Consider the following 12,278-nt stretch of genomic DNA (forward strand, 5'->3'; position numbering starts at 1 on the left):
CAGCGGGTGGCGGGACCCGCGGGCGGCGAGGCGGGGCAGCGGTACAGCAAGGAGAAGAGAGATGCCATCTCGCTGGCCATCAAGGACATCAAGGAGGCCATCGAGGAGGTGAAAACCAGGACCATCCGTTCGCCTTACACCCCCGACGAGCCCAAAGAACCCATCTGGGTCATGCGCCAGGACATTAGCCCCACCAGGGACTGTGACGACCAGAGGCCGATGGATGGAGACGTAAGTCTGTGCGGGCTCGGGCGTGCTCGACTCCACTCTGTGGCCTTGTGTGCCATTGGAAAATGACTGTGGGGTCGCTAAGGTCCACGGTGAGCTTCGGAACCAGCTGGCACTAAGATGCACTCAGCAGGCCCTTAGCGACAGGGTTGTAAATCGGTGGTTCCCATACAGCACCTGGGCGGTGGGGTGGGGGTGTGGGGAGAAGTGGATCCCTGGGCACATCGCCTTCCACCCCCTAGCTGCTGCTTCAGAAGGTCTGGGGTAGGGCCTGAGAATTTGTACTTCTAATGTCAAATAAAGAACCAGCCCAGACTGAGTAAGGACTTTCTTGGAAAGGATTGTTGTAAAAGAGAAAAAGGTACTGTACTATTGGGGAGGAGGACTGTTGCCATAGGAGACCCTCCAACAATAAGATCTGCAAGGGCCTCTAAGGTTGGAGTTTTCTTTTATAGAGGGGAGTAAGTAGCCAAGGCAAGAAAGAACAGGGTGTGAGAAAGTGGGATGAAAGTTGCGAGTTGAATGCACTGTCGGTCAGATAATGTCTGAGACCAGCCTGTTCTCAGGAGTGGTTGTATGCTGACCAAAGTTTAGGCACCTGGAGGAAGGAGAAAGTCACCAGAGTTTGGTTAAAGAGCAGCGACGCACAGTGGCTCACGCCTGTAATCCCAGCATTTTGGAAGGCTAAGGCGGGAGGATCTCTTGAGCCCAGGAGTTTGAGACACAAGACCTTGTCTCTACAAAAAAATTAAAATTAGCTGGACATGGTGGCAAATGCCTGGAATCCCAGCCACTTGGGATATTGAAGTGGAAGGATGGCCTGAGCCCAGGAGTTAGAGCTTACTATGAACTGTAATTGTTGGATTCATACCATTGCACTGCAGCCCGGGTGACAGAGTGAGACTCCCGACTCAAAAAACAAAAAAAAGAACAACAAGCAGTTCAGCTAATCACTTATGAGGCAGAGATGGGAATTTGGAGCGACTGTGTCAGGCCTTGTCACGGGGGAAACAAGGGAGGTATCTGTGAGCTTATCTAAGTCATATGGGTGAAGGGGGTTTCTTTGCAGTAAGCTGTTTCCCAGAACACAAAAGAGCTGGGGGTTTTTTTTTTTTTTTTTTTTAACCTTCCCTGTTTTTTTCAGGTTTGCAGGGCTCGGGTAAATTTCAGGATTGCCACTCATCAGTTCCCAGGTGATGCTGGTCCCAGGACCACAGTCTGAGAGCCACTTCCTTAAAGTAACCCCTTAAAGATTTGGGATGGGCAATGTGGCCTCTTTGGAGGAAATCCTTCTGACCCCTTGCCTGCCAGGGGTTTCTGCAGTTTTCTTCCACCCTGAACCTCATTGTGGGTTTCGGCAGGTGCTTAATTTTCACTTCTGGTGGTACCAGGCCAGCCTTTCCACTTCACAGAAAACTAGTGTTTCATTGTGAATAACTAAACAAATCAATTGATGCCACCATCAACATTTTATTTTCCATTTTTGAAATACCTAAGAAATTTGATATTGTGGCAAACTTGGGTTTCGCATCTATTCAAAATAAATCAAGAAGACTAACCTTTGCTCTGACTTCCTTGCTGTGAAGATTCTTTCTGCGTTGACTCTCACTTTTCCATTCTCTTGAATACTTTTTAAGCGATTTCATTTAAAAATGGTTCTTGGAATAAGGGTCAAAACGTTAACGTCAATTTCATTCAATTCTGCGTTTTGTTATTGCACCAGGGTGTTTCTCAGTGTATATGTTTTGGAGTGATAAACCATTACTGTTAGCTATTTGCTCATTTTACTTGTACATGAAGGGCTACGCAGGTCAGAGAGGTAGCATTCACCTCCTCGCTTAGTGATAGTCAACATTTGCTGTTAGCTGATTAAATTGCTAGCACCTTTAAGGAAATATTGGAAACCAGTAGGAAAGAAAACTTCATCGTCCCCAGCAAGGGGGCAGCATTGGGTCAGTTAGTTTAGACATGTCCTGCATCTCTTCTCTGTTTTCTAGGCTTATGATTCAGTGAAAACCAGGTGCACTCACATGCAGAATTCTCCTTGACCTCCAGCTGTCTCCAGGTTCCTCCCAGCTAGGAGGGATTACAGGAGGCGTTTTGCAAATGAGGTGGAAAGGGAGCAGGTTTTCAAAAGGAGGGAGTTGGCAAGCAGCCAGTTTCTACATCCTTTTAGAAACTTGGAAAGCCATCAGAAGCAAAGCTGCAGGAGCAATTGGTCCAGATGCTGGGCTCACCCTTCAGCTCTCTACGACGCACCAGCTCCTTGAAATGACCTGCTTAACCACATTGGCTCTGCAGCCTCATGATGAGCCCACAGCACACCCTACCTACCATAGAGCTGGGGGCTAGCTTTTATTCATTGGAGCTAGGAGAATAACTTAACCCTCCTGCATGATGTTTCATTCAAAAGGCAGAATGCATTACAGAACATTGAATGTTGCGTTAGGGACCTCTCCCCAGCCCCCGTCAGAAATTCAGCTTGATGCTAAGAAATCAGTGAGTAGGGCTTTCTGGGTTATGAATAGTTAATACAAAGCAAAACCTGTGCTTTAAAATAGTCTACCAACCATTTTAAGCTATTTGAATTTGTAGGTTGCATTTCATCTGTCGTGCCATATTTATAGGAAAGGTCTTCACTTGCTGTCCCTTTAATGGTATATGGAAAGAGGGAATATATGTATATCCTATTGATTTCTATCTTAGCATCAAAAAAATATTTACTGAATACTCATTCTTCATGTGTGCTGTTAAAGAAAACAGTAAGGTACCATTAAAGTAGTGTGGTCTGAAGTCTGTCTAGGTGATACTTATTAAAAATGCAAGTTCCTGCCCTTCCTCTCCAAACCAAAATACTTGACAAGGGGCCTAGTGATCTGGTTTTTAGTTTAGTTTTGTTTTATTTTGTAAATTCTCCCTGAGATTCTCAAGCATGTGAAAGGTTGAGAACCACTGATTTAAAGGAAAAAAAAATTATTGTCCGGGCAATTTCCCCATGTAAGGGCTGTGGATTTGAGAGTTAACTAAATCTTTTATTAGTACAGATACAGTCCTAACAAAAGGACATAATCACCTCCTGTGATTATGGTCAGCAGACCTGGAGAAATGCCTCTGGGATTCTTAGTACAAAAGCAGTGCCTTCTCAAAATGGCTAGATCAGAAGCAACAAGATGGAAATAAAAACACCTGTATTACCACTAGCCAGAGATAATTGCTGATAGCTAACTTTACTTTTAGCATTACTTTTAATTCCCCAGAACTTTAGCACTTTTCAGCAAACTGGCATTTGTTTGGGGGAGATTGCACAGAATGAGAAAATGGGATTGCTAAGCCACAAGAATTTGCTGAACGCATACTAGATGCTCAGCACTGAGAGAGAATAATTGTTTTCTAAAAATTTGGAAAAAAAATACTTACATGCTTAGCTTCTAATAAGGAGTTTCACTTTTCCAGGTGTATGTTTGAGAACCATCTCCCAGTCCCCTTCTTAAAAATATTGATAATAAATGACTAGTCCTGAAACGTCCCAGCCTACCAACCTCTCTTTAGGCAACAGAATCATTCTGAGAACAGAATCTCGGTAGACTCAGAGAAATTGATGTTGGCGAGCACAGAATGTAAATTAGACAGTTATGGCCACTTTGATGTGTTGTGCAGTTTGAAATGGTGTTTATCTCTGCTGCCTCCTAGAACTAAAATAACAGTAAAATAATAAAAAGCACAAAGACAGAGGAAACAGCAGCAGATGAGAACAACAATTTTGGGACCAAAGTGGTGACTGGCTCTGGTAGAGGTATTAATGCTCCCCAGTTTTTCCAGTTTTCCTTTTTTTCCAAACACAGAGTGAATTGCACTTCCTCATCCCCTAGAAGTAAGGCATGGTCAGTGAACTGTGAGTACTGAAGTGTACTGCTTTCAGGACCATGCTTTCCTGCCCCAACAAAACAAACCCTGAAGCTTTACATTAAGATGGTGGCACCTCTGTCAGCACAGGTTGTGTGACCACGATGAGCAGGGTTCCCGCTGACCCATTCAGGATAGGTACTGTGAGAGAGGAATCAATCTTCGTTGTTTTAAGTCATGGAGATTTGGGGATGATAGTTACCACCACCACCTGATAGATCAGTTGTAGCCTGGTCAATCCTGACGAATACACTGATGAGAGTTGTTTCCTCTCTTCTACAAAGTGTTTGTGAGGATTTGTGCTATAGACCCCTCTTCCCCAGAAAAGGTTCAGGAATTTGAGATGTCAGATACCTCAGGTGGCAGGAATATGAGGGCTATGACTGAAGAAATAAGGATTGTTTGGAAGACTGTCACAGAAGGCATTAGACTTTCTGATGCCTTCTTCAGCCTATGAAGCCAGGTGACTCCTTGCTACAGAAGATAGGAGGCCTCTACCAGGAAAGGGTGAACCAGAGGAACACTGAAACTGGGGACATTACTTGCAATTGAAAATGGGAACAAGGTGCCTTGGGGAAACATAAGGTCTACTAAGCAGTAAGCCCCTAAGAATGCCTTAGAATTCTTAGTTGCCAGGGTTAGAACCCAACCCACCCTGGGGACTCGAGCAAATTAGAATATTCCTCTAGGAAATAGGCCCAAGAGAAAATAACTATAGATATTGATGTTTGGGGATTTCCCAGTACAGCACCTGAGTTTCCACCTGATTACCCCATAGTGAAGGCTCCTGCCACTCAGGGATCTTCCAGTAGGCTTTTGGGGGACCTACTCTTAAATATGAATGAACAGTTAAGGATCACCAAATGTTTGAAGAACATCTCCAACATGAAAAGTAAATATATGTTTTTAAAATGGGAAAAAGTCAGTGCTCAGTGCAGAACATTGTAAAAAAAAAAAAAAAAAAAACCTATAACAAAGAACATTCTAAAACAACAAAAAAAAGGAACTCAAACTAAAAAATATGGCAAAGAAATTTAAAATTAAAAAGAGAAAAAAACTTCAGTAGAAAAGTTAGAAGACAAAGTTGAGGAGATCTTCAAGGCAATAGAACAATTATGGCAAAAGCATAGAAAGCAGTGGGAATATAGATGAAATGAAAGGGGAAATTATGAAGGACTGTGTCTTAGAGCCAAAGGACATGTCAATTTCCATATTTAAAGATTCCACTGGGTACCTTGCAAGAATACTGAAATAAAGACCCACAGAAATCTCAGAACAGAAAGAGATGATCATACAGGCCTTCAGAAAGGTAAAAACAGGTTAAAAATCATCAGGAATCATAGTGGTGTTGGACTTCTCACATGCCACACGGGAACTGGGTCTATACCCAGTCTAATCTTCCATGCCAAGGGAAGGCAGAATAAAGATGTTTTTAGACATGCAGCATCCCAAACAATTAAACAGTTTACCCTCCATGCACCCTTTCTCGGGAAAGCCATGAGAGGATTGCTCTGTTTGAATGGGAGCATAAGCCAAGAAAAAGATATAAGATCCCAGAAACAGGGGATCCAACACGGGAATGCAGCAAAGGGAATCTCCAGGTGATAGGAGAGGAGACCCCAGGATGGCAACTGTGTAGAAGGCCAAGGTAGCTGCCTCTCCTATGTGAACTGGAGCTTGGAGAGCTCCAATTCAGAGGTCTCTGGAAAGAGTGAACTGATATGTTTGTACTGAGTTTTAGATGGTTTTAGGAGAATTTGGCCTAAATTATTGATCAGTACATAGAAGGCTAAGCAAATAGAAAAACAACTCAATGATTTCCTCAGTAAAAATGATTGTTATATAGGCAAGAAATACAATAATAATACATGTGTCTCAACAGGGAAGAGCATATGTATAGTCTTTAGAATGCAAACAGTGAATATTGATTAACCAAAAATTATAATGTGGAGAAGATGAAAGTTCATGTAATATAGAAGCAGTAAATCTTAATTGTTCGTAGTAGAAACCAAGAACTAATATCTAAAATTTAAAAATTAAGGAGAGGCAGTATAAACATGCTACTTATGAAAGTTTATTTATGTAATTAAATGCCAGAAGAAAGTGCTAGAAGAATTGGGAATGGGACCATGGAGTGGGGAGGGGTATGGAAAAGGACTTCGGTTTTTGCCGTAAGCTATATAGCTATATAGTATTGTCTGACTTTTACAGCTGTATTTGTGAGTTTATTTGCCTTTATTTAAATATATGTAAGAGTTGGAATCATCCTTCAGAGATCATTCACTGCACAAAGGGATCATCTCATTGTTACTGTTTTTCTTGGAAAAGCAGAGAAGGGGAAACAAACACTTCTGCTGTGTGTTATGTGCACAATTTATAGGAAATGACTGCTTTATGAACTATGTTATATGGCAAAATAAGTGCACTGAGTTTTTCATTTTAATTGCACACAGTGCTTTTGTTAAGCACACACACACTTCCACTTGGCTTACGTGATGCATATAAGAATAAAGAAATAAAAAGTAGGTCAGGGCGGGGGTTGTACTACTTAAGGTGAAGAACACTAATTGGTAAGTGGATAAGACAGTGAAAAGCCTGAAGAGTTTGGGAGCTGTGAGCTTGGTAGTGTGCTTAGTTTAGAAAGCAGAGAACATTTGTGGGAAGGATAGCAGCAGAACACTAACTGCAGCGGGCGTGATGCCTGCTGAAGTGAATGTGGATGCGTTCATTTCTGCTCCGGTTTGTATACTTATGTAGGTTAATGGTCCTTACTTTTGAGAAGAAATGTTTTTGAGATGATTTCTTTTACCAGGGTGCATGTAATGGCCCATTCTGTAACTTGGGATCCACGGTAAAGTGTCATATCCCTGCCAATGGGGAGTCATACTCTAAGTAACAGAACTTAGTTGTCAATAACAACAAAATGAGGCATTTTTCTGTGAACTGTGAGGACCTGATGTGACTGGGTAATTTTTTTTTTTAAGATGTAAAGCTCTCACTGTTACATCTTTAAAATGAAAAGGCTTAACCTTGAAATCCCGTTTGAAGAGCAAATGATTCATTTCAATCATGGAAAAGACAAAAGGAGATAGGAGAATGTTGGCTTGTGCACTCTCCTCCTGGATTTTAAGTATTATCTCCCATTATTTTAGCTCACTTTTAGAGTTTCACCTGTCAGTTCAGTTCCAGTCAAACCCTGTTCCCTGGCAGGCATCTCCCCACTGACATGAGACCATCACTGCACAGGAATCACTGGAGCAAAACCTGTCCAATGATCTGCACACCAGAAGGCAAGCTCTCCAATTACTTTGTGCTCAGTGGAATAAAAGAAATTGATGGGCAAGATTGATTTTTTTAACCTCTGGGCTCCAGTTTTTCTCTCATTACCTGACCCCTCTCCCAAGAGGAATCTCTTTCCACTTTTCTGATGGATTGTCTCACCAGAAAGTATATGTGAAACTATGCCAAGAAATGATGGGACAGACAACAGGGAAGGAAATGGATGATTTAGCGAGAGAGAATTTCATTATCACTTTCCTGTTAGAGGTGCAGCACCCAGGGCCACAGTTCAGGCATCTGACATCCTCGCTTAATAAGTGTAAGCTCAAGAAACTGCCCAGGAGTCTTTAGGAAAATTGTGCCCTCTCCCCCAAATGTGCACTTGCCATATTTTCTATGATAAGTGACCTGGGGCTTTATCAGAAAGGAAAGAAAGGTACAGAGAGAGGAACAGATACACCATTGATAATTGTATTCCTATGTAACCCAATTACATCCTGGGACCCATGTAGTCCTGGGAAGTTATGAAATGTACTTTGTCTATGAGCACGATCATCTTTAAAATGAAAAGTGCTTTCTTTACAAGTGTAACTGGCAACATATTTTTAATGCAAAAATGTAATTTCTCAATCCACTTTTTACAAAATTTCTGAACCGTAATCTTCCTCCCTGCTTCCCCCTTTTTGGCATCCCCAGTGTCTATTATTTTCATTTTTGTGATCATTTAGCTCCTGCATCTAAGTGGGAATATAACGGTGTTTGGTTTTCTGTTTCTGAGTTTGTTCACGTAGGATGAAGTTCTCGAGCTCTATCCATGTTGCTGCAAATGATGTGATTTCATTTTTTTTATGACTGCATAGTAACCCATCATGTATATCATACTACATTTTCTTTATCTAGTCAATCATTGGTGGGCATTTAGGTTGGTTCCGTGATTTTGCTACTATTAATAGTGTTGCCATGAACATATGAATACAGGTATCTTTTTTTATACTGATTCTTTTCTCCCCTGGGTAGGTCCCTAGTAGTCTATTTTTGTTTTTGTTAGAGCTTCTTTTGGGGACTTTGTCATAAATTCTTTGTTTAGTCTGATGTCCTGAAGAGTGTTTTCTAGTTTTTCTTCTAGAATTTTTATAGTTTTAGGTCTTACATTTAAGTCTTTAATCCATCTTGATTTAATTTTTGTATATGGTGAGAGATAGGGGTCCAGTTTTATCCTTCTGTATATGGCTAGCTAATTTTCCTGGCACCATTTATTGAATAGGATGTTCTTTCCCCATTGTTTATTTTTGTCTGCTTTGGTCAAAGATCAATTGGTTGTAGATATGTGGCTTTATTTCTGGGTTCTCTATTCTGTTCCATTGATTTGTCTATTCTCATACCAAGACCATGCTGTTTTAGTTACAATAACCTTGTAGTATCATTTGAAGTCAGGCAATGTGAAGCCTCTGAATTGGTTCTTTTTACTTAGGATTGTTTTGGCTATTTGAGCTATTTCATGGTTCCATGTAAACTTTAAGATTGTTTTTTCTAGTTTTGTGGAAAGTGGCATTGATATTTTGATAGGGATTGTATTGAATCTTTAGATTGCTTTGGGCAGTATGAAAATTTTAACAATATTGAATCCTCCAATCCGTGAACATGGGATGTTCTTCCATTTGTTTGTGTTGTCTACAATTTCTTTAATCAATGTTTTGTTCTCCTATTAGAGATCTTTCACCTTAGTTAGGTGTATTCCCAGGTATTTTGTATGTGTGTGTTGTAAGTTGGATTGAGTTATTGATTGGTTCTTGGCTTGAGTATTATTGGTATATAGAAACACTATTGATTTTTATATGTTGATATTGAAACTTATTTTGAAACAATCTTCACTGACTGCTTTCCTGAGAGGATGTTGTTTTGTTTAAACAAAGACCACCTAACTCCCCTGAAGAGTCCCACTTGCATTTTTTCTTCTTCTGTTTCCCATATTGAGACAATAGGCACTCAATTTCAGCTTGGCGTGCCCAGCCGAACTATAGTTGGTCAGACCCTATGAGTGGTACACTAAAAAGCAAATAAGTAAGGGTAGGAATGGATTGAAGGATTTTTGGAGCCTTCCTGGGCATTTTGGCCTCAGTTCTCCCAGATGGCTAACTGAAAACAGACTTCACTATGATCCCACCACTGAACTACAGCCTGAGCAACGTAGTGAGACCTCGTCTCTTAAATACATAAATAGAATAGACTTCATGTGACCCAGAGGAATTATGAAATGTAACCTGTCTATAAACATGATCATCTTTAAAATGAAAAATGTCAAATCTCCTGCTTATCCAGGATGGCTTTTCATTCAGTAAAGTCAGGAACTCATTATTTAAACATATGGATTTCAAGATCCCAAACTTCTTGATTCAAATCTCTGGAGGTTGAATCTTGGCAAAGAGGCACAGAGGAAATTAGTAACCACTGACTTAAACTGTATATGACAGCTTAAAACTTAATTCTTTAGCATCTTATTTTCCACCTTTCTCGCATGCTTTAAACTATTGCCTCTATTGTTGGTGTCTCATCCTACTCTTGTTTCTCTCTCAGAGCAAGTCACACAAATGTGATGCTCACTATTACATAAATCTTTGCCCTACAGCTGACCTGCTGCAGTTATCTTGAGTTGGTCACCTGCTTTCCTCCTAGGCTTCAGTTTCCCCATCAATAAAATAAGTTATAAGAGTTCTTTCTAAGGAGAGTGACTATGAGAGAAAGTAGTTTTGCAGATATTGATTCCACTATAGAAATGGGAAATAAGAATCACATGTTTGATGTGTTATTTACCTTAGGAAAGCAAAGCATACTTAACATGTGGGGATGGTCATTGGCTAACTGAATTAGGGGGTTGGCTTTAGCACCCCTTCTTAACTTTCTCTGTTTCCCTTCTGCTGTCCATTATCACTATATCATCAGATTGATTAGGTCACGCTAAGCTGCTAATAATTTAGTGATATGGCAACATGCACACCCCCTTCAGATGACATTTACCTTTTGTTGGCATCCTACTCCCAATGTCAGAGACCAATGCAGAGAGTGTTTTGAGGCAGGAAACCATTTCAGCACTAACACTTCTTAGTCAGAAATCAACCACCCTCTTGCCAAGAGGAAGGTATCATCAAAATTCTGGGATGTGAGGGCTTGGTGTGAACTCCTGCCCTGGTCATGTGCACTTTGTGCCCACCTTTTTTTTTTTTTTTTTTTTAAGAAAGATGACGTAATGAAAGTAGAAAAATGAAGCACCCTGGCTTAATTTGAAGCCATGATTTCCTTGATGTCACCCCTTTCTGCCTTGAATTTCACATGCTGCTGACATGGATTTTTTTTTTTTTACCGTTGCTAGGAGACTGTTGACCAAGGTCAAATGCACATGCCAATTCATTAAGACTTGTTAGCAGCATCTTATCATGTTGACCTTGCTGTTGTGTTGTCAGTCTTACAAGGGCAAGTAAAAAGAACTGTCTTACTGCTGAAGATTCCATTTTTGTAAAGGATTCTTGTTCAGGTGTTCTGAACTAAAAGGTTTCTTCTTGCAATCCACACCTCTTTGTGGAGTTCTGGCCGGCCAGAATTTTTCTAGGGTCTGGATAGCAAGGGATGGAGTTGAAATGGGATGTGAAGTCAAGTAGACAGAATTTAGGATAAATATGTGTTCTGTTGGAGCCCAGTTTCTCCAAGTGGATCAATTCCTGGCTGGAATGTGATGCACTCTTGGGGAGGAGGGAGGCTCCATTCTGTCTCCATTTGTGGTAGGAAGAGGACTAAACTCCAGGCATCCATATCTCAGATTGTTCTCCTCACCTGCTGTGAAAGTGTAAACATGCCAGTGTTGGATCTGAAAACAACTTTGTCTCCTGTGTGGTTCAGACAGTTTAGAAAAAGGGGCTGGCAGACCCTCTCACTCACCATCCCAGAAGCTTATCCAGAAGTACCACATTAGAACAAAAAGGACAGCAGAATGGGACCCAGTGTATTCTACCAAGCAGATGGGAAACTTCTCCTTAGACAAGTGAGTGATATCAAAGGAATAAATGTGTTCTTAACCATCTGTCATGCAAAGTGCCATAAAGTGGTTGTCTTGAGTGGTTATAGTTGTTCCCCTGCTAACACTTGGGTTTAACTGGGCACCAGCTACATGCAGGAATAAGAAACAGGGCCTGGCCACAAAGCTACACGAGTCTTCATTTTGCAATGAACTAGAGAGAGTTGTGACTGCTGTCCCTAGTCAAAAACTGAAAGTGCATCTTTCAATTTACCACCCATTCATTCAATAAAGATTTTATAGTTCCTTCTACGAATCAGGCACCATGCAAGACCCCAGGGACACAGCAGCACTCTGCCGGCTCTGAGTGTAGAATCTACTCTGGACTAGTCCTTTGGTGAGCCCCATGGTCACACCTCCAAGCTTCCTTTTCTCTGAGGCTTTCAGCTGAACCCTTATTTAGTATCTTAGTTATCTACTACTGCATAACAAGCTTCCCCAAAACTCAGTGACATAAAACAATCCTTGTTGACTGTATCAGTTTCTCTCCTTTAGGGTCTCTCAGAGGCCACCATAAAGGTGTCAGGTGGCCTGTAGTCATCTCAGGGCTGGACTGGGGAGAGATCTTCCCCCATGCTCACATGCTTATTGTCAGGATTCAGCCTCTCATGGACAGTTGGGCTGAGGGCCACAGTTCCGCATGGACTATTGGCCAGAGGTAGCTCGGTTCTCTATCACGTGGGCCCTCTCCCATATGGCAAAATGAGAAGGCCGTAGAGTCTGATAGCAAAATGGAAGTAACAGTCTTTTGTAACCCAATCACAGAGTTATATCCCATCACCTTTGCTGTATTTTATTGCTC

The 12,278-nt window shown here is 41.3% G+C and overlaps 1 protein-coding gene across 1 annotated transcript in view; it reads left to right on the forward strand.

The window, feature by feature from the left end:
* APBA1 (amyloid beta precursor protein binding family A member 1) overlaps positions 1 to 12,278 on the forward strand; it is a 68,327-nt gene that overhangs the window by 1,095 nt on the left and 54,954 nt on the right. The window contains exon 2 of the mRNA XM_021712028.1: positions 4 to 231. Within this exon, the coding sequence (XP_021567703.1) occupies positions 4 to 231 (228 nt within the window). The remainder of the gene's footprint in view (positions 1 to 3; positions 232 to 12,278) is intronic.

This window comes from Carlito syrichta, unplaced genomic scaffold (genome assembly GCF_000164805.1).
Source record: "Carlito syrichta isolate Samal-C Ts95f unplaced genomic scaffold, Tarsius_syrichta-2.0.1 Scaffold303019, whole genome shotgun sequence".
NCBI classification, from domain to species: domain Eukaryota; kingdom Metazoa; phylum Chordata; class Mammalia; order Primates; family Tarsiidae; genus Carlito; species Carlito syrichta.